The 24,831-nt window shown below is 41.3% G+C and overlaps 3 protein-coding genes across 5 annotated transcripts; 2 read left to right on the top strand and 1 right to left on the bottom strand.

Annotated features, from left to right (window-relative positions):
* The first annotated feature begins 464 nt into the window (after nucleotides 1–464).
* Nucleotides 465–4,380, top strand: gpr101 (G protein-coupled receptor 101). The gene has a single exon (XM_069171438.1). It carries the CDS (start codon nucleotides 1,260–1,262, stop codon nucleotides 2,604–2,606), a length of 1,347 nt encoding a protein of 448 aa, XP_069027539.1. The 5' UTR covers nucleotides 465–1,259; the 3' UTR covers nucleotides 2,607–4,380.
* A 1,962-nt stretch (nucleotides 4,381–6,342) lies between these two features.
* tm9sf5 (transmembrane 9 superfamily protein member 5) lies at nucleotides 6,343–16,348 on the bottom strand. 2 transcript variants are annotated; one of them, XM_069170381.1, is made up of 18 exons: nucleotides 16,045–16,348; nucleotides 15,495–15,562; nucleotides 15,271–15,364; nucleotides 15,026–15,153; nucleotides 14,810–14,939; nucleotides 13,612–13,739; nucleotides 13,344–13,458; nucleotides 13,175–13,254; nucleotides 12,961–13,066; nucleotides 12,350–12,400; nucleotides 11,875–12,007; nucleotides 11,030–11,149; nucleotides 10,873–10,930; nucleotides 10,535–10,694; nucleotides 10,281–10,432; nucleotides 10,031–10,142; nucleotides 8,945–9,116; nucleotides 6,343–7,153 (listed from the first exon to the last, which is right to left on the bottom strand). In XM_069170381.1, exons 1-18 carry the CDS (start codon nucleotides 16,180–16,182, stop codon nucleotides 7,086–7,088), a joined length of 2,013 nt encoding a protein of 670 aa, XP_069026482.1. In that variant the 5' UTR covers nucleotides 16,183–16,348; the 3' UTR covers nucleotides 6,343–7,085. The 2 variants fall into 2 exon arrangements, with proteins under 2 accessions (XP_069026482.1, XP_069026483.1); XM_069170382.1 differs by lacking the exon at nucleotides 12,350–12,400.
* Nucleotides 16,349–18,992: 2,644 nt separating this feature from the next.
* rbmx (RNA binding motif protein X-linked) lies at nucleotides 18,993–24,630 on the top strand. Of its 2 annotated transcripts, XR_011179299.1 has the most exons (10): nucleotides 18,993–19,284; nucleotides 19,381–19,502; nucleotides 20,159–20,265; nucleotides 20,347–20,512; nucleotides 20,625–20,768; nucleotides 21,008–21,125; nucleotides 21,504–21,632; nucleotides 21,718–21,809; nucleotides 24,137–24,229; nucleotides 24,482–24,630. XR_011179299.1 is itself a non-coding variant. In XM_069170384.1 (9 exons), exons 2-9 carry the CDS (start codon nucleotides 19,394–19,396, stop codon nucleotides 22,859–22,861), a joined length of 1,182 nt encoding a protein of 393 aa, XP_069026485.1. In that variant the 5' UTR covers nucleotides 18,993–19,284; nucleotides 19,381–19,393; the 3' UTR covers nucleotides 22,862–23,802. The 2 variants fall into 2 exon arrangements, 1 of the variants encoding a protein (XP_069026485.1); XM_069170384.1 differs by lacking the exons at nucleotides 24,137–24,229; nucleotides 24,482–24,630 and adding an exon at nucleotides 22,545–23,802.
* The last annotated feature ends 201 nt before the right edge of the window (nucleotides 24,631–24,831 follow it).

The raw sequence follows: 24,831 nt of genomic DNA, 5'->3' as shown, positions 1-24,831 counted from the left end.
CTATTTTGTTCTCTGGCCTGATAGGCATCCCATTATGTGAAGATCACAGCAGTCATCTGATTGAATCACTTGTTACCAAGGAGATCTGCCAGACTGACTGAGATCCTGAGGACAATGGTTAAATGGAAAACCAGGCTCTTTTTTTTTGTTTTTTTTTTTGTCTGTGGGGGGAAAAAAGACTAAATTGAGGACATTGCTGGTTAACTGGTTTTACAATGATACATATGTATAGCCTTTTTTACATGTTCAGCTCATCCTGGTGGTTTTTGCTTTATTTCAATTTCTAATAACCAGTAAGAGAAAATTACAGATTTGATACAATGAAAAATATAGAAACAGGTTTGCGATTCCACTATGTATGAATACAACCTGCTGAACTGCACTTGCACATTCACAACAAAAGAGGAAAAGAGGATGGGAGGGGGTCGGTGACAAGCTCCAGCGGGGGGGGGGGGGGGGGAGAAGAGATTTCAGTGCAGGTGTCCTTGTTTTTTCTGACACCTCGGAGACAGGACCCGACCGTAAGTAGCCTAAGACTGTTGAGGAGGAATCCAAGCTTATCAAAATAATAACTGTCTGATCTGCCATGAAATCCGAAAAAAAAAAAAAAAAAAGCAGCAACGGGAAGATATGCTCGTCTGGATGAGAGACCCCCGCTGGGTGAAGACACGCAGCGTATGTTAGCTGAGCCGTGAAAGCTCGCTGCCATTGACTGGTGCTGAGGCTGAAATGGGAGCAAAACGATGAAAACCGAGCGCTGGGGGAGTGAGCATCCTCAAGCATCGCATCACTGATCATTTCAAGGTATTATCCATCAATTACAGATTAGCAATCTGCGATATTCGCCACTGTCTGGACATTCGCAGTCGATGCCGTCGGCTTGAAAGGTGGCATTTAGTGTCGCCAAATTCCATTTTCCATTCTGCAGATGTGGGCTGCGAAGAAGGAGAAAGGCCTGTTCGCTGGGTGAAACGTTCAGGGATTAATGACTGATCACGATGAGCAGCGAGTCCGTGTTGACAATCTCCAGCTACTCGTGGATGAGTCTCCTGGACTATTTTCCCCCCCGTGTTATGGATGCTATGTCGTGTCAGATGAGAACAATGTGAGATGCATGTTGAATTTTGCACCTGAAATCCACTGAACAAGGAGCAGCAGCCACAACAGCTTGTTGTTCCCACACCCTGAGAAAAGAAAATACATGGGAATGACCTGACTTTATGTCAACACTCTGCTGTATGTCAGATGTCAGATGAACAATGTCCAGTACTCAGGAGCCCAGTATTGGCATAAATTTCACTGATGTTCCCCGGGAGCTGGGTCTCACCGGCTCCAGCCAGGACCCTGGAGTCTGGTCCTCCACTGCTAACAGCGTGGTGAAGATCGTGCTCATCTCTCTGATTGTGTGCGTGTCCCTGTTTGGGAATGTGGTCGTCCTGCTGGTGTTCCAGAGGAAGCCTCAGCTCCTTCACGTGGCCAACCGCTTCGTCCTCAACCTTCTCTTGGCGGACCTACTCCAGACCGTATTAGTAATGCCCTTCGCCATCGCAGCCACCGTGCCAGGTGTGTGGCCCCTGGATGCTCGGCTGTGCCAGGCTCTGGTGGTGCTCATGCACCTTTTTGCGTTTGCCGGGGTCAACACCATTATAGTTGTTTCTGTGGATCGCTACCTGGCCATTATCCACCCTCTGTCTTATCCCACCCGCATGACCCCTCACTTGGGCACCAACCTGATCATCTGCACCTGGGTGCTCAGTTTCCTGCAGAGCACACCTCCTCTCTACGGCTGGGGGGCCATTGACTTTGACCGCCATTACAATGTCTGCTCGGTGGTGTGGTCCTCCAGTCTTTCCTACTCCGCTGTGGTGTCCACCTTTTCTTTCTGGCTGCCTGTGCTCATCATGCTTGGATGTTACTGGATGGTGTTCAGAGCAGCCCGGAGGCAGAACGCTCTTGTGCATCCTATACAGACCCAATCCTACTCCCAGCCCTGCCCGCAGGACTTCCAGGGGGCTAGCAGTCCACAGCGGCAGTCCCAGCCCCAGCAGGCCAGCTCACCCGAGGGCCCCTACTCAGCCAGACGATACCCTGTTCGAGTCAGACACAGACGTTTCCACTACCACTGCAAGGCAGCTCGAGTAGTTTTTGTGATCATGGCTTCATATATCTTCAGCATGGGTCCTTACAGCATTCTGAATACTATATCTATGAGCACCAGAGCAGCTGTACCTCAATGGTTATCCTCCCTTGCCCTTGTACTTTTCTTTTTACAGTGCTGCCTACACCCTTACATTTATGGCTACATGCACCGCAGTGTGAGGAAAGAGTTCCTGGCTTTGCTCTGTGGGCTGTTCTGCAAGCAGGGCCGTCCCAACCAGAGCTCTGCTGTGGAGAGCTGCTTCACCACGACCGAGGGACGCTCCGGTCCCCACCCTCACCTGCCCAGCCTGGCTGCTCGGGTCTACCCCCTGCGGACTTGGGAAGAGTGCACAACATCTTCCTCTCCCACTTTTGAGAGGAAGTCAAGGGACAGTCGAAAAGAGACCACCTCCACCAGTGCCAGCTCTGAGAGGGAGCTCACAGTCCACAGCAAACGAAGCACATAAACTGCCTCGAGCTCTCGTTGGATAGATCATATTGTCTCTTACTTGAAGAGTTTTGTCATGTGGTGTGTTCATATATAAACTAACCAGTTTGACAGCAGGATTATTAGGCCTAATTCTGTCATTAGGAACAGTGTTACTACCTACTTGATCACCAACATAATGAACTTTCACTATTTTGTCATAAGCTTGTTTAAATGATTAATGTGTGGTCAGTTATAGCTCATAGAAAAATACTTGGACCAGTCATTGTTGCATAATGAATGTATGTTGTGGGAGGGAACAGACACGTTGTTTTTATATGTAAATACAGTGGTAGGAGTTACCACAATTGGCCTCGTACATCAGACTGTGCAGTTTTAAATATATGCTATTTCGTACTAGCTTTAAGACAGATTTTTAAATCAATGTAAATTCAAATTATTCAATCTAAACCTGGACTTCTGTCTAGGTAGAGATTACTATGGTGTTCTGACCACTTTGCTCTGATTAGGGGCCACGGATGTGTCCGATAAAGGCATCAGTCTGAAGAGTTTCGCACAATTTCACACTCTCCTTTAAACTATTTGTGTGTTAAATCACTTCAGTCCTGCCAAAGGCCGCAGGATTTACTGTGCTTGTGTGCAATCAAGCTTTGTTTGCAGTTTAAGAACTCAGGGTATTGCTTGTAGAAGAATCTGTAGTGCTCATCTCTGCTCTTGAATCACGTTGAGTAAGTGAAAATATGTGTGTTTACGTCCCTGTCGCAGTAACTCTCCTTAGTCTCAAAGCGCCTTTTGAACAAATAAGTAGAAAAAGTGATTCATTGTGCCTGTCAGTTACAAAACACACAAGTGTTGGTGACTCCCTTCCCCTAACGGGATGGCCAGATATACTGTTTGTCTTAGTCCTTTGTTTCATTTAACTAAAGCTCAACTGATGTGGACATTTTTGCCGCCTACTTCAATGTGCCACTATTTGGACTCAGTATTTGCTGCCTTTGTAATGTCAGCCTTTCTTTGAGGTAGTACAGCATATATGTGGAAAAAAACACAGTGCAGAGAGCAGGGTGTGATAAAAAAAAAAAAATATAACCCCAGTGGTCTCTTTGCGCCAGTGTTTTAAGGTAAGCCGCATGCTGCAAGATCTTGTGTAACAGATTTCTTATGTTCCACTGAACACATGCAGATTTGTAAAGATACCTCTAGATACAGTATTTTTGATGGAAAAGCCACGGAGAGGATGCTTCCTCACGTAGGTGTTGTGTGCTTGCTGTGACTCATCTCAGAGAAAGGCAGTTCAGTGAGTTAAAAGAGTTCGATGGGTTCATCAAAACATTATGTGCATAATTTGAAAAGTGTCTAATCGCCGTTTTGTCAAGTTTTTACACCTTTTGTGAAAAAAGAAAAAAAATGGTTGGCAGAATTAGCCAGGGTGCTTCTGGTGTTTTATTATTATTATTATTGTAATTATTATTATTATTATTTTTATTATAATAGGGACTGTAATAGTTTTCTTGGAACCAATCTATAACCTATCGGACCTGCAATGGACTTGGTCCTTGGTGTATTAACAGATCCCTGGAGAAATCCAAACTACAGTATTATAGTTGACAATCAAATTTGCATAATTTGAGTATCAGAGGCTCTGTGAAGAACAGTGTGTATTACAGTATGTCAGCAAATAAGTCCTTTAAAACTACATATTTTTGTGATTTCTATTGTGCTTTTGTATTTTCTGGTATCAGTATCCAACATCAAACACTGTCTGTTGTTTAATAAAAGTAAATTATATGTAATAAGTGTAAAAGTGTGACATTATATTTAAAACAGGGTTTTTCATACCAAAAAAAAAATGCTGAAGAGGATGTTCCCATCTTGTCCCTATCAACCAAAGCCTGGTTTCAGATATGAGCTGGATCTTAAAAAGAAAATACTTAACACGGAGTACGTGGAATCATATTTTTTTGCATTTGACATTTGAGTAAGGAAATTAACAAAACTAATGAGATCTAAATTAGATGTTAGACTGTTCGTTATTTTATTTTTTTTTTCACCTTTAAAAAAAGCATGGCAGAGCACTTTTAAAAACCTTGCACAAATCAATTTAGAAAAGCTAGTTTCACATTTGGAGATTTTTTTTGAAATGTGTAGTTTCATAAAAAACATTTCATATTTTAAAAAGTCAGTACAAAAGAAATTCATGTAAATTGGTGAATATATATATATATCCGTCTCTAGATATATACAATAACTGGGTGTCATCCTCTTACAATTTAAATTAAATATATGATCATAAGTGAGCAAAGAGTTTAAAATGGGACCAAGAATAGCGCACTACACTGCATTTGTCGGCATTTCATGGGAGTGTCAGAGGATTCCGTATCTCTATTCTTAAAACAGCATCACCACTAAGTGTTCTCATTTTGCTTGGTGTTAGGAAAACTAATAGTATGAGCTGAACACTGAATGCCATGGCCTCATGTCCAGATACAGATAGTGAGGAACATGGTAAATCAACACGTTATCTATTCAAGAGGCTCAAGGACAAAAACATGGCCTTCATTTTGAATTAATCGCATTTATTCATAAAAATGTTATCACCCTGGGTAATGACTCCACACTGCTTGAAGCAAAAGGCAGCAGTGTTTTATGTAGGAAACAGTCGAGCAAAGCACTTGTTAAAATCTAAAAGGGATCATCTCAACGGTGACTGCGTTTTGATGGACTAGGTGGGAATCTCTCTGGTGGCCAAAGAAATCCGGCATGCTATGAAGAGATCATCCTTAATGTGCAGCACACTGCAGCTGTAGCATATACGCGATCGGCCACTACGACCACCTGTCTCATATTGAAAGGTGCCCCCGTGCCTCCTCTGAAGGTGTCCTGCAGTATCGGACACAAAAACGTTCGCAACAGATCTTTTAAGTCCGACTTGTTTTCACAGCACATCCCGAAGGTTCCCGATCAGTTTGCAATCTGGAGAATTTGGAGGCGGAGTCCACATTTTGAACTCTTTTGTCACGTTCCTCAAACCATTCCTGAACAAATTTTTGCAGTGTGGCAGGGAGCTTTATCCTGCTAAAAGAGGCCAACGCAATCAGTGAATACTGTTTCCGTGAAGCGGTGTACGTGGTCAGTAATGTTAAGGCAGGTTGCACTCGTCATAAGGTCCGCATGAATAGCAGAACCCGAGGGTTCCCGTGCAGCAGAACACGGCGCCGAGCATCACGCCGCCTTCTGCCGGGTTTCCTTCTTCCAATAGTACATCCTGCAGCCATCTTTGTCCCCCGGGCAAACGACACACTGTGACACAAATGTGATTCATCCGGTCAGGCCGCCGTCTTCCATCGCTTCACTGTCCAGTTCTGATGCTCGTGGTGCCCAATACAGGGGCTTCTAAAGCAGTGGACCGGGGTCGCCGTGAGCAGTCTGCGGGCACCCCGCAGCTCTTCTGTGGGATCACGGGGATACGTGCATCGGGGGAACCCGGAGCACCCATGACCATTCACACCCTTTGACAGGAGCCGTAGACCTTTTCACAACAGACATTGAGACCTGTCATTGTAGGGAAAGCACGGGTGTACTAATGATGGCTGCCTTCCACTCAGCGGCGGTCCTGCTCTTCTGCACTGTCAGCTCACCGTCATGACACACTGGGGCGCTTGATGAAGCTCGGCCATCGTTAACACACCCGTGTTATTTTGTAAGTTATAATGCCTGCTGTGAAAAAAAAAAAAAACCCGGCAACTGTAACCATGTAATCAATATTATTCACTTCACCCGTGAGTGGTTTTAATGTTGGCTGATTGGTGTATAATACAGATGTGCTTCTTATCCTTTTGATTCTATGCAAACTTAAATATAGCAATTCAATTCAAGAGAATGGACATGTATGCAAGGTCAGTGTTTTATATAATTTCTGAACTACAATACAGGCTGATATTTAAGGAATTATAGCCCCAGTTTTACCTTAAAAACAAAAAGAAAACTCCTAAAGGTTTCATAATGGTGACAATCTTTAAGTAGCATTTGCGCGTCTCTCTCTCTCTCTCTCTCTCTCTCTCTCTCTCTCTCTATACAGAATATGTACACACATTTTTTTTTTTCATCATTACAATACAGGTAATGAAAAACAAAACATTTAGCCATAAGGGAGTAGAAAAGCAAACTACAGAACATTTGACCTCCTTTAGAAAATTAACAAAAACATTTCAGCAAACAAACTGCTCACTATGACAATTAGATCATTGGAACCCACACTGATTTTCGAGGCACCATTCAAAATATTACTGGTCAACAGTGAACACCAAATTATATATATTTTAATGAAGAAAATAGCAACAGAAGTTTAAAGCACAAAAGAGGACGGGCTCTGCTCTTCAGGGTTCTTTTCTATGACAAGTGATGGTTTCAGTTCAGGTCCACTCGGACCACTTTATCACAGTCAGCACTGAGGATTTCAGCGCTGCGACAGCAAGGAGTTAGTCCTTCCCCCAGTCCTCTAGTCCACTTTGACCACACTGTAGATCTTATTTACAAACCAGAAGCACGCGAAGAAGCCAATTGTACCTGAGAACAGAAGACAGGTTAGACAAATGGCTTAACAAATGCTATCACAAAAGCTTTTTACACAGATGCCAGCCCTCAGGGAGCATCGAACCACTTCAAAAACCTTATAAAAGCTACGGCGTATTGGCTGCCTTTGCAACTCATGCGTGGTTCAAACCAGGAGACTGGACATTAATAAATGAAGCACAATAGAGATTTCAGACCACAAAGTTCTGGGGAGCAAACTAAATGCAATGTTTTACAGCCAGTTGGGTGTCACTGCACAGCCATATTTCCTCCACTAAAAGCTTGAAAAAAAAAAAAAAAAACTTTTGACATTTCATCTGGGTATAAAAGTCCTATCTGACTGCTCAATGGGGGCCACGCAGCCCAATCCCGAATTAAACGGTGATCAAAGTTGGGAGGAGGTGAAAAAGACAGACAACAAAATAAAAACCGAAAAAAGGGAAATGACAGAGATTAGGATTATTTAAATCAAAATTGGAAGCAAGGAGGGCAACTGATAATCTTTTCCTTGAATCCCTGGATTACTTCTGGGTGATAATCTTTTGACACGTCATCCCCCCCGTACTACTTACAGCTCTGTCTTAAGATATTGTCAAACAGTGCTGCAGTGACAAACAGGGCTACAGTCGAACTTTTATCTGGCCTAATGACAGTATAACACCAGATAGTATGTCATCCTCTGACATCATGGTGAGCCGTGTATTTCTGGGCGACATCTAGACTAGGCGTGTATCCGCCTGTTATCTAGTACTTAATATTATCCTCATTCCACACACACCCCTTGTCTCATTTAAGTTGGTGTGTAAGAAAGCTTGACATGGCCACAGAAAGCTGTTACCATATCAGCATGCGTCAGTCTTTGTCTCGTTTAACATGGAGACTAAAGAGACAACAATGCTCTATTCATCCTAGCTTTATGTAACGTGGGTGTGTGTGTGTGTGTGTGTGTGTGTGTGTGTGTGTGTGTGTGGTGCATACTGTAGATCTGCACAATCTTAGACACACAAAATAACTGTATTAACAAAGATGGTCAGGAATACGGAGCCTTATTATTATTATTATCCATTGGCAACGAGGGAATGTGGTTTGCTGTACATTTTGATCTACAGAACAAAAGAACAAAAAAGAGGAACTCCCTGATAAAAGTAGACTCCCGCTTGTCAAACAGTAAACCGCGGGCAGTAAGAATGACCCAAATAAGTCTGCAAAACTGGATCCGACCAACAGGGACTCGACTTTCATTTCCTAAAGTCTCTCTAATTTTCATCAAACTTCAAACAGACTCCAAAATGAAAGTTCAGATGGGACCTTTCCAAATAAATGCTCTTTAACTTCATTTGACACAAAGCTTCAGTTCTGCCAGTGTATAAATGAAAAGGCTAAGACTTGGCCTTTACTAAATGACAAGCAGGCAAGTGTTGCGCAATAGTGCAAATAGCTTCCTGGTCTATATTTCCTGGGAACAGGATCCTGAATCCTCCTTTCACCGTTTAAATGATGTAATATGTCATTTCAGAAACACTGAACAAACAAAGCAAGCGACATTTACAAGCTACCCATCCCCTTCTGCCTCTGATGTACGATAAGACACTGGAGCTCCTTCAACGGTCATACAAAATTAACAACGCAGTGCAGCTATATTTCAGATAAAGGATAATACGTGTATAGATGATCTCTTATTAAATCGATAACGGCACAACATGACGTATTTGACATTTGTCTGAACAAGTAGAAAATCACTATGGCTGCTAAAAGAGCTCAAATGTTACAAACTGAAGGCCTCACCTGTGAAGAGGAAGAAGATGAGGACCATGATCATCGTGTAGCCAAAGTAGAGTATGGTGCTGGCCGCTCCGATTATTTGAAGCTTGGAGAAGAAGTAGTGCACAGCGTAGATGAACAGATAGACTGCCGTGAAGCCGCTGGTCAGGAAGGAACGCCACCACCAGTGGTAGTCCTTCACACACGGAACAAAAGATATTATGTTAGGGTCCAAAGTCGGGACCAGATGGGAACTTAAGGCGAGCCACTGCAAGCAAAAACATCGTTTTTTTTTTTTTTTTCATAAACTGGTCAATTTTGCGATAGGGCTTAAGGTAAGAAAAATAAAAAGGTTTTGTTGGTGTATATTTGACTACACTTTGCCTATATGTGTCAACAGATATCTCCTATTTTACAAAAAGTTTGGATTTATAAAACATAAAATAAGGAATGACATATGAACAAACCCCTTTTTCGAAAAACCTCCAGGAATATAGATCGGGAAAACAATGGAAAGTTTGGCGTATGAAAGTGTTGCTGAAATGGAGATTTCAGGCTGAGTGAGAAAAAAAGTCCCGAAAAGAAAACGGCCTCTAATTTTACAACACCTCTTTAAATGCTGTTCTCCAAGTAGTCAGTTTTTTTTCATAGTACTTGCATACACCAAACCGTCCAGTTTTATTCCTATCCATATGCTGAAGGTTTTTACAGACGGCTTTTCTCACATATTATTTATGTTTATGTTCCTAAAAATATGGTAAAAATGTATTCTTTTTTTTTTTATGTCTGTTGACAATATTTTCTAATTTATGGAGTGTCAACAAAATGATACAATAATAAATAAACCTGGCTTTATCCAGTTCAGATTTCTGTTCTGGAAATGTATGCAAATTAGTTAATATTTAATTAGATAATACCTCATTTGCATCTTAAAATATAAAAATCCAGAAAACATGTAATACAAAAAAAATATATATATTTCCAATATAAGTAATCAACTGGGAAAATTTCATGGTAATATCTATTATTTATTTTTTTTTTTACCCAATTCACTCGTGTTGCTTTAAGTGTGATAAATGAGACTAAATTCAGGACTAAACATTCAGGTACCTCGGCACACAGGTGGAAGTAGCACAGCAGAATTGTGGCCTCAGAGCAGGTGATGAGCAGAATAATGAAAACCAGGAACAGGAACCCAAACATGTAGTACATCTGATGAGACCTGGAATACACACACTTCATATTAAAAGAAGCTACACGTGGACAAAAGATGAAATTCCTCCCTGCTGAAAAGACTGCAGAGGATTTCATAACAGGATTTATAGACCAGTCAGGAGAGACAGCATTCCTGTGTTCTTACCAAATGCTGTTGAGAATGAAGAAAAGCTGAATAAAGATGCAACCAAAGGGCAAGATTCCACCCATGACAATACCAGGGATGGGTTTAGTAAAGAAGGACTGCTCTGGAATTTGACGGGGGATTTGGTTTGTTCGCACTGGTTGCTCGATTGCCTGCACAGGGGCAGAAAAAACACAGATTAAAGGGTTACAAACACACCTCCAATCTACAATTCTTAAGTGAGGCAAATTAATAAACTTGGAAGCCTAACTCACAGGTTTCTTGAATCCAAAGTAGGCACCAATGAAGGTGAGGGGCACAGAGATTCCAAACCACAGGGCCAAGATGGCCACCAGGGTACCGAAGGGGATTGCTGCTGAGGACCCCTCCACCCAAAGGATCAGGTTCATCAAGAAGAAGTCTGCGAATACGATACTAGAGACGAGACGAAAGACAACGAGAGAGAATGATAATATACGCGAGAGTCAAAACAGCAGCATGCAGCGCTAAAGAGGGGGCATTTGCCGGGTCAATGCAGCACTGAAGGACAGAAATCCAGTACAAATATGAGACAAATGAACAGCAGCTCAGCAAATGTGGCGAGTAAACATACCCCGGGCACAAGAGAGCTGTCAGCAGGACATTTGTCTTCCACTTTTCACCTCCAAAAGCTGAGAACGGAAACAGAGAAGAATGCGATCGTGATAGGAACAGTCACACTGACCGTGTGCCGTAAGTTTGTAAATACAACGTCATCACTGGACTCTTACTTTTGTAAAGACGGGCAGACACGTAGCCGGCGGGTGTGCCCAGCAGAACCCAGAGTACCACGGAGCACGTCATGAGAGCCCCTCTGTTGGCCGGTGACAGGAAACCGAGACAGGCCAGGACTACAGAAGAGAAACTGGCATCAGTGCTCTCATTCCGATACATCAGCTCCATGGAAATGAAGTGCTGAAATACCAATGCACAAACAGCTGCTGACGCTACTCCTATCTTGCTGTCCAAAAACCTCAGCTGCACACAACAAGCTACGGTCAGCTCGACTGTGTCTTCTTTCTAAATCTTCTTGGTGGATAATGTAGCTCGCTGTATTTCAAAGGCTCCTGTAGATTAAAACCTCAACCTCGTTCTTTACTCCTGGAAATATTAGTATTACATTGAATTTGATCGTATTTCATTTCATTATATTTTGAAAACCGTTTGAGTTTGAGTTGTCATATTTTGACATGAAGTGTCCTCCGGCCCCGCTGGCTATAATGATGTCCATGTTGTATTTTGGGGGATAACAAGCTGAACCTGCATAATCTTGAAAGTGGGAGATACCCTCTGGTATGTCATTTCAGTTTTACCACATACTATGTTTTAACATTCAAAATATTCAACTGGCTGATATCAACCGAATATTAGCATTTTCGGTTAACAGCATTTGTTTAAAGGACCAGTGTGCAGGATTTAGTGGGAGCTATGGACGGAAACGAAATCTAATCATAATTATGTTTTCATTTGCTTCTAATCACCAGAAACTAAGAATCTTTTTTTTTTTTTTTTTTTTTTCTCCCATCAGCTTAGAATGATCGCTATATATCACAGTCCACTGAGAAATAATCCTTACACAGCGTAATGAAGGTCATGATGAAGATCTGCGTGCCCTGTCCGAGGAACACAGAGAGCAACATCCCTTTCCTGGGGGGGCGGAAAACATCGCCGTGCACCTGCTTCCACCCCGACTCCTCCTGAGCGTCCTCCTGGGAAGGGAGAAGGCACAGCGCAACAATGAAGTGTGGCGCTTACCTTGATGACGGAAGTTAAAGGTTTGCCAACCACCAATCAGTGAATGCTATCTCACAATGTCACACGTGCTCTCAACAGCCAAATAAGGTGAATAGTCAAGACTTCTTTTTCCAAAAGCTGTAAAATGTGGTGTGGAATAAAAACACCCAAGTCAAATCTTAAGTACAAGTTCCTTTATCAAACCTTGGAATTTAGCTTCTCGTTAAAACAAATATCCACACCATATTCTACACACCCAAACACCTGATTTAGTTACCAAAAAAAGTTTTGTTCAAAACAGCTTCGTATAAGCTTACATAAAGTAGAGAGGATTTTTCCTTGGCCAACGGAATCTTTATCAAGTCTCCCTGTGAAACAAAATGTTCATACTTTTGGGTAGTGTCCACTCAACGTGCTGGGGGGGTATTTCATACTGCACAATTAAAGCACTAGGCAGGTAAGTGTGATGAAGGTGACCAGCAGAATCTCTCTTACTGCCGGGTGAAAACCTCAACATCCAAATGTTTCAGCTAAAATTGAATAATTTTATTGTCCACTGGGGGACGATGTTTTTTTTGGTTTTTTTTTACCCACAGATTAAAGTGACCTTTTAGGCCCCAATAACATGAACTCAATAATATATGGGCTAAAAACCAGGCAGCTCTTCAAAATGAACATGAAGCTTTTGGCTTGAAAATATGAGGTTTTCACAGTCATGCTGATACTTTGAATATTCATTTGCATGGTGGAAATGTTGTGCCCAGCTGCGCACACATGGGACAAATTCTAATTAGACTGAATTTGTACCTGTTGAAATATAATCTGTTTTTGGCTCATTCTAACAACGGCCCTTCACATGTGTGCCAGTGCTTCATTTACACATCTGGATCCGCTCCAGCTGAGAGAGAAAGCTGATCAATGCTGTTACCTGGTCCACCTGGTTGTATCGGGCAATGTCCTTGTGTAGGGTTCTCAGCATGATCATGGCAACCATCCCAGAAAGAAAGAGGACAATGACCAAGGAGTTCATGATGCTGAAATAAGACGAGACACATTCCAACATCAACTAACAAGCACCAACAGCCAGAGAGTTTCAGGGAGAGTATTTCTCTGGTGCACAATGTAAACAAATATATTCAGACCTAAACCACTGGATGTTGGTGTGAGGCATTGAGACCAGGATGTAGTCCCACCGAGAGGCCCACTTGATAGCATTGTTTTCCTGCGAAAGAGAATGTCACGCGCATGACGGTATTTTTCTCGTTCGAACAGTTATATAGTTCTTCAGGTGGTAATTGTTTGGAAGCCTACCTCAAATGTGACAGAGTAGGTGTAAACTACCGACACATCACTGTCAAACAGTCCAGGGACCTCCATCGGGCTTCCTCCTTCACAGTTTGGGTTTTTCTCATCTGTTTGTTTGATACTGTTGAGCACAAAACGCCAAACTCCTCCGCGTCAGATTATTATTGAACCCGATATCGGTTTCGGACGGTCTGTTGTCATTCAAACGTTGAGGTAGATCAGATCAAAATATGGTGGCATCATATATATCCATCTACTACCAAACAACATTTACCTCTTTGGCTCCAGAGTTGCAGCAACCAGCCGAGCTCCTTTCCATCCTTCTGTTGTTCCGCTGTGGTAAGTGATCCTGATGTCCACGTGGTTGAAGACGTAAAAGGTGTTTTTCTTGTTGAACTCAGACTAAAATAAAATTTAAAAAAAAGGTTGTAAAATGATTATTTAATATGACTTCCAACTTCACCTTTATCATACATATTTAAATTCTATTTTGTATCTTTTGGGCCTGGTCCCCTAAAATTTGATCATCTCGTATCTTTGGTGACAATAATGACTTTGTTTCAGTCGGATAGAAATCCTATATACTGGTTAAATATTCCCACAAAAATTGACATTATTATTAAACTTACACACACAGAATAAGGTGGAGTTATTATATAACGATATCTTTCTCAGACAGCACCGACAAATTCAAAGATGCCGGTCAACTAGAGTTGCACCATTATGTCATTTCGGGGCCGATGATATCTAATCTTACAAATGCCAAAATGTGAAAAAAAAAAAAAATAGAAATTCCTATTCTTAAATTGACCAATGTTTAGAGAGAAAAATTACAGCAATTTAATGTAACTTTGTTAGAACCATGTTGTTGTTTTTAATATATAGACTAATTCCTGACAAGACCTCATCTCCAAACTGACATGCAATTACCGGCTACAAAAAACCATAACTACAAAACACTGTTTGATTACTTTATGGCCGCATAAAACTCCTGACCTAATAAAGTGGTTAACAGCCCTGTGGCTTCACTGATCCTGAAGGGATTCACTGTTCGACAGGTGCTGCTGGTCGGTCTCGGCCTCAAAGTCGACACAAATTCAGCAAAGATTAAGATTATTACCTCATTAGGCTCCATTGTTACGTATAAACAGCCTTTCACGCACAATATCCACGAGTGGATTGTGTATTGTGTAGGGGATGCACTGGTGCCTGGCAACAGTACGCACGCAGCTAGTTCATAGCGATTCACTGTTAGCACCCAAAGACATTCCTGCTAAAAAATTTCAGCTTCAATCGTAAGAATAACAACAATGTAATGTATTTGCTTACTGGCCACTGATATATGATGCATCTCTATGAGTAACTTGATAAATGAAATCGACGACCATTTCACATGCCGAGGACCAATTCCTGTAGGTGAAACGTAGCATGTGAAGGGGAGTACAGACTCAAAGACGGATATCCCAACTCACATTAATAACACAGGCATCCTTTGCTCTGCCGTCCGTTGTGACGAGGCATCCAATGGGGAAGCCCGGGTTGCAGTACTTCTGACCATCTTCCACGTCGTAGCACCATGTTACCGGCATGTTGTCAATGATCCTAAAAAAACAAAACTGGTTACCTTCAAACTACTAAGAACTCATCTGTAAGGAACTAGAGTCCAGTGGAGGTGATCTTCTACGAACCAGTGGTGCTGGTAGTTCAGCTGCATTCCCATCTTGAGAAAATCCAGTTTGGTTATGTCCTCCTGTTTGCCTTTCGTATAGGTCTTTGTGCACACTGTCTTGCATTTAACATCTTGTTTAAAGTTGAACTGTAAAAAGTAGATGAGAGTCATGCTGTATCACGAGACCACAATTAACAAACAGAGCTCATTGGGAAGATTAAATAACCACCACAAAGATTTTTTTTGTTGTTTTTGTTTACAGACCTTGTATGGTGAGGACTCGATTCGTTCACCAAACAGCACCTGTCCAAGGTTCTCAGATGGCCTCGTTTCCTTGGCGTCTTTGCAAAAGTCAAACCTTTTAAGACATTTTCAGATTGTCATACGTAATGAAAAGACGATAGAGCATGAAAAAAAAAAAAAACAACAACAACACATATATCCAGACATTACACAAATGGCATCAGGAATAGACTAAATATACTCACACGTCATATTCATAAGGCAGAACTGATTCCACCGAGTCCAAGCGATTGACAAACAGCTGGATCACTGTCTGCAAAGAAGAAGAAAAAAAAAAACAGAGTTTTTATTCAGTCTATAGTTTATATATGTATAGCAAAAAAATTCCTCACAAGCCAATCAAGTTGCCCATGTTTCGAGCCCATTCATGATGTGTACATAAGGAGTAAATAACTCAATTGTGACTAAAGAGTAAATTCTGTGTGTGTGTATATATATATATATATAAAATATGAAAAAAATTACTTTCAAAACCACACAAGAAATACACATATTCCCTTGGCAATTGCAGCGAGTGCCAACAAAGCCATTTGCAATATATCAGAATATGATGGCAGTGCCTCGGTTCCAGGTAATAGCCGGGGCCTCGGACAAGCCCTGCTAGCTAGCGAGCCTACGGGGGATAAAGGAGCGACACAAATATCCCAATTCCAATTTCCGCAACAACAACAACAACAACAACAACAAAATCCATTATACCAGACACGATTTGTGAATCTTGTTCGCGATCCTTACCTGGCAATCTTCGACACCTTTTCCGTCTTCACAAAAACTCACCGGGGCTAAACCCGGAAGATAAAACGCCGAGCACGAACAGAGATACGAGACGAGCGAGTAAACCAGCACAAACCCGAAGTGTATCCGCTTCTTCATTTTAACGCGGACGCGGTTTCCTCGAAGCTTTTCTTTTACTATCGCAGAGGACGACGCTCCTTCTTCTGGCGGAAGGTAATGTCTGCTGGCTGTGCGAGGTTCGCTAACCGCGAGGAGAGTAAACGACCGAGCTGGACAGTCTGGAGAAACCAGCGCGTCTGTGACGTCCACCTACTGTCAAGCTATGCGGAAGTCATGATGTTATCGCCGGAAATAAAAAAAAAAAATAACTTCGAAATAAAATGCGTGCGATCAGTAATCTGTTTAGTACGCAGAATTTGTGAGTTTTTAAACCGGTGTAGATGTACTGGTGATATATTTTTGCAGGATCATTTTGTATAAATGTATGTTATGAGGAAGATTATCAACTTGTGTTACGTGTTCAAACTGTGCATGGTTTTAATTTGAAAGGAGAATAATCGGTAGTCAAATTCTATTGACACGGTGGAGGTAAGACTGACGTTGCTTATCGATAGCGCCATCGACGTCGTTGTTCCCTTTATGAGGACAAAACCTTGTTTTACTTGCATACACAAGTTAGAAAACATTCTTTAAGAAAAATTTGCTTGTGGAAATACCTGGTGGTGTTACAAAATATAAGATACAAGAGAAAGGAGAGGATAAAAAAATATAGAGAAATTAAATTTAGATTATTTGATTAAATTTCGAGATAATGCAAATGATAACCGGCTTGACTAGAAAAACAAGAACAGGTGTGCAGCAAATAGTTAATGTTACAGACGTTTGCAGAAGTGCAGAACGATGCCCTTCAGGTCATCAAACTATTAATATTATTGTGATCTCAACTGTTATAAAAGGTAGACCCACTGTGAAAAAAACAAACACATATATCATATTTTGTAATACTCTGAAATGGATGATTGGTGGAAATGACTATATTTGGGACCTTTTCTGTTTTCTTTTGAAAGTCCTTGCATCTTTTCTGTTCTTTACATGTTTAAAAAGGTGACATACCGTTTGAGTTCAACAACAAATTGATTGAGGAAAATAGTTGATCTTGTTATTCACTCCATGAAACACAAAATATAACATTACATACAATACATTAATCTGTAGTCTTCATTATTAACATTTTTATCTGTTTACAAGTTTTTCATATATGTCCAAAGTACATTTAAATATTCACATTGTAAAAAAATAAGTGAAATATAAGTTTTCTGAGTTGCAAAAAAAAAAAAAAAGTATAATTAAAACTGCAAGCAGTGATATGGGGGCCCTCGAAGCTTCCCGTCTGGGATCCAACGGGTCGGGGCCGCCGGCTCCCCGACGTGCAGCACGCGAGGGTCGGCATATTCCAGCTTGCAGTTTTATTTTTTTTCTCAATCTTGTTCCTTATTCATCTTTTTTTTTTTTAAATGCTTTTTTTGGCAGCTTTAACATCTTCAAAAACTCATGAAAGTTGGTGCCTGACGCATGTTTCATGAGGTTTGGAGCATCGTTTGACCTTAAACATCAACTTCCTGTGTCACGGCGAAACATCAAACTTAGCTGCATCGCTCTGGCTATACTATATACTATATATTCTATACTCTATACTCTATACTATATACTCTATACTCTATATTATATACTCTATACTCTATACTCTATAGTATAGAGTATAGAGTATAGAGTCTATACTCTATACTCTATACTATATACAAAAAATAATTTTGGGTCACGTTTTGGACGACATTAGTATGGCTTTTCTTTGAATATTTTGGACAACATACTTTGGATATTTTGGATGACTTTTTGGAGTATGACTTTTTTCTGAAAGTTTTGCATACACTACACATTACAGGAAGATATTTAATATCACTGCAGACCCCCTTGAAAACACGTATATCTACTATCCAAAGAATGTCTGCGGCAATTTTGGTCGCATTTGAATGAATATTTATGGACAGTGGAGTTATAGGTTGCAGTGAGCCAAAGATTTGTCACAATGCTTTCTAAATTCTTGGTGGCGCAGTGTTTAGCACTGCTGCCTCTCACTCAGAAGGTTCTCTCTCTTCTGATATGCCTTTTTTTTTTTTTTTTTAAATCATAAATGGCCAATCATTATGACTTTTAAAAAAGATCATACTATGTCATACATAAAAGTCATACTACAGCAAAAAGTGACCTAAAAGTCATTTTTGGGTCACTTTTTGGACATGACTTTTATATCATATTTTGGACGACACGCTATAGTATGACTTTTGGATCACTTTTTGGCCGCCACACCACGGGCACACCGATCGACCAAAACGAAGTCTTATGATAACTTTTCATTCCAAACATATTAAGCGGGCACAGACTTCAATTTCAAAGTCGACAAAATCTGAAGTAGGAGTTTGTTAAAGTACAACATGTGCCAATCGCCAAAAATGGCGACTAAATTCAAAATGGCGGACTTTCTGATGAGTTGACGTAATGGTGCAATGGAACTTTTTGTACGTTTAGGTTTGATACGCATTTCCACCAAATTTCGTGCATGTAGGTAAATGGCGCCGCGGGGGGTGCATCTGTTTAGGGGGCGCTGGCGAGCCATTTGGCCACGCCCACTCACGACTTCACTAAAATAAAAAACATTTTCGCCATAGGAAATGGATAAAGGATAGAGGATAAAGCCTCCAAAAATGCAGTTGTTTACGGAGAATCATAATAATCGCTCGGTGCTCGGGCCCTAATAACGTATTGCTTTGAATTTGCTCACGCTGCGTCGGCTGGAGAGAATGGAATAATCTATTGTAATTCCCGTTTTGGACTGTAGGCGGCAGCGTTCAGCCCGAAGTCTTCTGGTCTGCCGAAAACGGAAGAGACGAAGAAGGAGCGAGGGGCGAGGGACGAGACGAACTGTTGTTAATCGTCATTGTAACTCCACATACCCGCGGTTTAGTGCAGTTTGGTCTGGGCTGGCTGCGCGTTTGCATGCTTCATATAATTTAGATCGTAATATTGTTCGATATCTGTCCATAGAAAGGTGTTGAAACTTGTGAAAGATAGTCCTTTTGTTGCATTCTGGGATACTTGCTAGCTACCGCAAGACAAGTAACCGTTGGCACGTTTATCGCCATTTTGCGCATTCAACAGCCCAAGACTTTGGCCAGCAGCAAGGTAATCACAACAGAAATGCAATGAAGTACTTGTGCTTAATGCTCAAATCTCCCCTTACTCTAAAAGTCCCTTCTCTTTTTTTTTTTTTGCAATTAGTGGATATTGCGGCATGGCAGAGGCAGACCGACCGGGGAAGCTCTTCATCGGTGGGCTTAACACAGAGACCACCGAGAAGGCCCTGGAGCAGTACTTCAGCAAATATGGCAGGATCGTCGAAGGTGAGAAGGGAGCCAGTTCAGCCCGTATTACCAGTTCGTAATGTTTCATATGTGTCTTTGAAACCGTCCATTTTTTTTGTTTTTGTTTTTGTTTGTTTATTCGCGCCTTTTGTTCACGTCAAATATGTATCCCCAACGTGTTAGTTGTTAAGGCATCGCAGCTTTTTGGAAACCGCGAATTACATACAGGGTTGGTTTTGAATCAATCTGTGCATTTACTCGAAAACGAAAACAAAAACAAAAAACGATTTTAATAATAAACCTAAGCGCTAATGTACCACTTTTTTTTACAATCTGTTGCCATTTTTCTGTTTCATCTACGAACTTTGTTGCACAGCGACCCGACCAATTGTTTTTCTTTGAACCAGTGTTCATTTTCACTTCAACTTACCCTAAGTCCTTTTCGTCACTACACGTACTGCATAATAACCTCGTTAACTGTAAAAGTCTTGCAGCAGGAGACGTGAAAACCTTTGAACTGTGAACAGAACACATTAAAACAGAACAAAATTATTTTATGGCTCTTGGTTACAGTCGGGGGGTAGTAACCAGTCCGCTGTTGTATAACTTAAACTGTTTTTGTACCCTTTGTACAAATATATGGATTTAACTCACAGACCCAAGCCCGCTTCTCACCTTGTATTTCCTTATTCCAGTTCTTTTGATGAAGGATCGCGAAACAAACAAATCAAGAGGCTTCGCATTCGTTACGTTTGAAAGTCCTGCCGACGCCAAGGATGCAGCGCGCGAGATGAATGGAAAAGTAAATACAATCTTTCATAAGCCATAATTTGAAGAAGTCTGTCTTGAAATAGTGATTTTAATTGTAACTCTTCAACTACAGTCTCTTGACGGCAAGCCTATCAAAGTGGAACAAGCTACAAAGCCCCAGTTTGAAAGTGCTGGCCGACGAGGACCTCCACCCATGCACTCCCGCAGCCGTGGTCCACCCAGAGGGCCCCGTGGTTCCAGAGGAGGCCCTGGGGGCATGAGAGGCCCCCCATCCAGAGGTAAGTTAACAACTTGCTTTGGTCAGTTGAATTTGTAAAATTATACAATGTGTTTAAAATAATATCTTTTGAGTTCAATGTGCTAATATCTCCGTTTCTTGTCTGTGAAAAGACTACTACGATAATACAGGGAATGGAGAACCCTTCTTTAAAGGGATGTCATCCAGAGGACCCCCTCCGATGAAGCGAGGGCCCCCAGTTCGAAATGGAGGCCCCCCACCTAAGAGGTCTGCCCTGTCTGGTCCCATGAGCAGACGTAAGTGTGTTTGTACAGAAGTCAATTAAAATATAGTTAGAGATGTGATAAGACAAGAGCAGGAGAATTTAAAAAAACATTACTGTGAGGATATCTGTTGGTTTCCTGCACTGACTTCTCTGTAAACTTTAACAGCCTTCAGATTAAATTGATCTGATTCCCCTGCCTGTACCTCGATAGGCTACTCGTGTCTTATGGTTGTTTGGTGATTAATCAGCCAGTTTATCATCACGTTCCAGCCCCCATGTCAAGGGACAGGGATCCATATGGTCCACCCCCACCTCGCAGAGACTCCATGATGTCCAGGAGGGATGATTATCCTTCACCAAGAGATGAACATTACAGCTCAAAAGACAGGTAGGACATGGTATATTTGGTCAAATTTCACCGTAGTGGTAAATTATTTGGACAAACCCAGGATTCTGTACAGAATTTAAAACTAATAGAAATAAGTTAATGAATCCAGATTTACATCTCTACACTTCTTAAATCTGATGCTGGTATTCTTTTCTTGGTTTATAATATAACACAACAAAACTTGACATAATTATTCAGTTACTTTAGTGTAATAGAAAACTGAACTATATCTGTATCAATCTTGGGCAACACATTTAATTATCAACTGAAATTTAATGTTACAATTTTGATCAGAATTTTAACTATCAACAAGTAAAACTATTTAACCCATTATCAAATGTGAACAGCTTTGCAGTTAATTGTTCTATGTTTTCACAGCTACTCCAGTCGGGATTATAATTCCAGGGACTCGAGAGACTATGGACCTCCTCCCAGAGATTACTCGTACAGAGAGTATTCTAATTCCACTTCCCGAGATGACTATGGCTCAATGTCAAGAGCGTACAGGTATGAGTGTGGTTTGATACAGAAGGTTAAGAACTGAGAACAGATCTCACCTGGTCATCAAATAACAGTTGCTCCCATCATGCAGTGACCGCGATGGTTATGGAGGAGGTCGGGAACCAAGAAACTATATGGACCGTCCCAGTGGTGGCTCCTACAGAGAGTCGTACGATGGTTACGGTAAGATACAACTCCATGAGTGTACTGACAATGGATAATCACTGTGGCGCAAAGGAGAGCTGCACAAATAACAATCAATTCATAGCATTGGCCAACGCCTCTTCCAGTCACAAGAAACAGTTTTTCACCTCTTCAGAAGAAACAACATTGCAGTTTTTTTTCCCCTCTCTCTCTCTTCCTGGCCTGCAATCCAAGCTCCATATTTCCATGCTATTAGAAATACAGAACTATTGGCATCTAAACTGAAAAACAAAATTATGTCCAAACACTACAGCCATCTATTCCCACTCCCTATAATTGCCGCATTCATCAAGAAAATCAATGTGTGGCAATATCGCAGAATATTTTACGTGCCTCAGAAAGGAACCCCAAATAATCCTTGGAAACATCCGTTGACCAGTTTGCCTAGCAAAGCACTCCCTCAAGGAGTAACCTTCAAAAACCATCAAGACAACTCTGAAAACCTCGTCCTACACTTGGAGCTCTAAGAGGAAAAATGGCTACTCAAATCAATGGCATGCTGAAATGGGTAACACTGCCTAATTATTCCCTGTGCTTGGATTTAATTCTGCGCATATCAACTAAAGAATGATAAAATGGTGGAAAATTTAATCATGCCATCCATTAAATTTATTGTTCACAGAATTAATTCTATTGGCAAAAACTGAGCACATGACAGTGCAAGAAAATGTATAAATTGAACCTTGCCAATTACCTGAACCATTGACCCTGCAGGTAACTCTCGCAGCGCCCCACCTTCACGGGGCCCCCCACCATCCTATGGTGGGAGCAGTGGAGGCAGTCGTTACGATGACTATGGCAGCAGTTCCCGGGATGGCTATGGCAGTCGTGACAGTTACCCCAGCAGTCGGAGTGACACATATCCACCTAGCCGTGGTGAGCGAATGGGCAGGCAGGACAGGGGCCCGGCTCCCCCGGCCGAGAGAGGCTACCCTCCTCGTGACTCATACAGCAGCTCAAGCCGTGGAGGGCCACGCGGTGGCCGTGGTGGCAATCGAGCCGATAGGGGAATGGCTCGCAGCAGATACTGAACTGGACTTGGAAACCACCTTAAAGCAAACTTTAGGCTCCGTGAAAACGTGACTTGTTTTGGAAGAAATTTGACAAGACAAACTAGCCATGTCTAAATCTGTGGCTTATGAAGCTTAGCTTTGACCTGTATCCTCACTTTCCCAGTTTTTTATGTGTAAAAAGTTATTTTTCGTGTTTCTTTTTTTTTTTTTAGTATTTCTCTTGCTCATGTCAAAGTACAGTTACCAAGTGAGTGTTAGTTTTTGTACATTCAGTGCTGTTGGAACCTGCAATGCCCTATAAGTATGGCTTTTCCTACTCCAATAAAGCTTTTAGTTGAACCTTGACCACTGCTCATCAATTTCCACAACAAGACCAGAGACCGTAACATAAATGTTAAGTAACATGATCTCTGAAAAGCTTGAGTGAGTCTCTGCTCGTGCTCTAGAAATAGCCGACTGACATGAGTTCTTAACACAAATGTGCTTCCACCTGGACGCTACTGTTTTCAAGGTTAGGCAAATGTCACTGTCAAAATGTTCCAATATAGTTTCCTTGGAAATGGATCCATCATCCTAGAGCCATTTGATGGCATGCAACGACAAAACCAAAGGCAACAACAACCAAATGCAACTCGACCGATAGTCAACTGCTGGTAAGCAAAGCAAACCTCTTTGTTTCTCATCTGTAAATGAGTTTCTCATTGTCCTGTATTGCAATCTCCACTCCAAGGGCGATATTCAAGACAACTTTTCCCTCAGGAGACTTAAAAGGAGGTCAACTGAAATGAGCCTTTTTCCATGTAGTCCGTTTTCTACATTCTAAAATTGTCAAAAGTGCAGCAACATCCCAAGAAGTTTCTTCCGTTTTCAGCAATGAAAGTTTTTAAAAGCCATTTTTCCAACTGATCCCTCAAAGCAGTGATCCTTTTTTTTTTTTTTTTTTTTTTTCCCAAAACCAATCATCAAACCTCAGTAACATGATTGGCAACAGTGCATTTTAACATTATGCATAACGATATCTATAATTTTTTCCTCCTGGTAAACATATAAAAGCCATTTTTAAATTAAGAACCATTTGCTCAGTGTCAAAAAGTGTCGAAACCTTTTCCACAAGCATGCCAATTCAAACAATGGAGACCTCTGGAAGAACACCATCGTCCTAACCGTCAAACTGGAAAACAATCACTGAAGCGAATTTGCTGTCGGACCAAGGGCTACGATTTCATTTTCAGATCCTTTATGAATACATAATTGACAAAAGGGCAAAATATTAACATTATGTTCTCATTACAGGATGACCGTCCCTCCAAAGCCACTGCCCTTGAAACCTACCTGAATTGTGTCCTCAAGTTGTTGGACCAACTCGACCGCAGTGCACCAGTGTTGGTATGTCCAGCAGACGAACTGCGGTCCCATAACTACATATTGAAAAACCAAAGAGTTGGTGACATAAAAAAAAAAACTACGGTGGAAGTTAATTCTCTACAAAATAATTTCATGTTTTGTATACAAAATGTAAAAAGGTGCATTTAAGTTGTTACAAACGACCCATGAGATTGTGCTTTAATGGATTTCTATTGCTGCAACGTTCAATTGTTGATATGTAATCAGTTGTTTGTCATGCTTGCTGTCTTTCAGGTGCTGGCGCAGCCTTCTGTTCAGAGTGCCGGCTGAATCTTATCGAGTGGAGCGCATTCAAAGTTGAAAGAACGCAGTCTGAGGATTTGCTTAAATTCACAGTCCATTACGTTTTTAATAAAGACTTTGAAAGGAGCTTTGTTGTTGACTTGGTTTTATCTTGTCATGAAACAAGAATGCGTGAGTACAGTTCTGCCCTGAAGGTGTTTTAGATGTTTACGGTAATTGATGGGTCTGTGTTTGTAGTCGTTATAATTTTGTCCATTGAGCTTTTCAGTTTTAACCGGGATCATTTTTTTTGAAGCTCTGTTGTTGTAATCATATTTCTTCTGTTGTAGATACATCAGTTC

This window comes from Embiotoca jacksoni, unplaced genomic scaffold (genome assembly GCF_022577435.1).
Source record: "Embiotoca jacksoni isolate LCO1_2020_lvr unplaced genomic scaffold, fEmbJac1.0.p SCAF_5, whole genome shotgun sequence".
Taxonomy (NCBI): Eukaryota; Metazoa; Chordata; class Actinopteri; family Embiotocidae; genus Embiotoca; species Embiotoca jacksoni.
The sequence above is the reverse complement of the archived record's forward strand: the minus strand, read 5'-3'. Positions and strand labels throughout refer to the sequence as shown.

What these genes read in the sequence shown, in the direction of transcription:
- gpr101 (XM_069171438.1), top strand. Translation starts at nt 1,260, where the DNA reads ATGTCCAGTACTCAGGAGCCCAGTATTGGCATAAATTTCACTGATGTT.
- tm9sf5 (XM_069170381.1), bottom strand. Translation starts at nt 16,182, where the DNA reads ATGAAGAAGCGGATACACTTCGGGTTTGTGCTGGTTTACTCGCTCGTC. An exon ending in CTGCCTTATGAATATGACGT is followed by an intron (nt 15,365 to 15,494) that starts GTGAGTATATTT and finishes ATGTCTTAAAAG; the next exon opens with GTTTGACTTTTGCAAAGACG. An exon ending in TCGAGTCCTCACCATACAAG is followed by an intron (nt 15,154 to 15,270) that starts GTCTGTAAACAA and finishes TACTTTTTACAG; the next exon opens with TTCAACTTTAAACAAGATGT.
- rbmx (XM_069170384.1), top strand. Translation starts at nt 19,394, where the DNA reads ATGGCAGAGGCAGACCGACCGGGGAAGCTCTTCATCGGTGGGCTTAAC. An exon ending in ATATGGCAGGATCGTCGAAG is followed by an intron (nt 19,503 to 20,158) that starts GTGAGAAGGGAG and finishes TCCTTATTCCAG; the next exon opens with TTCTTTTGATGAAGGATCGC. An exon ending in CATTACAGCTCAAAAGACAG is followed by an intron (nt 21,126 to 21,503) that starts GTAGGACATGGT and finishes ATGTTTTCACAG; the next exon opens with CTACTCCAGTCGGGATTATA.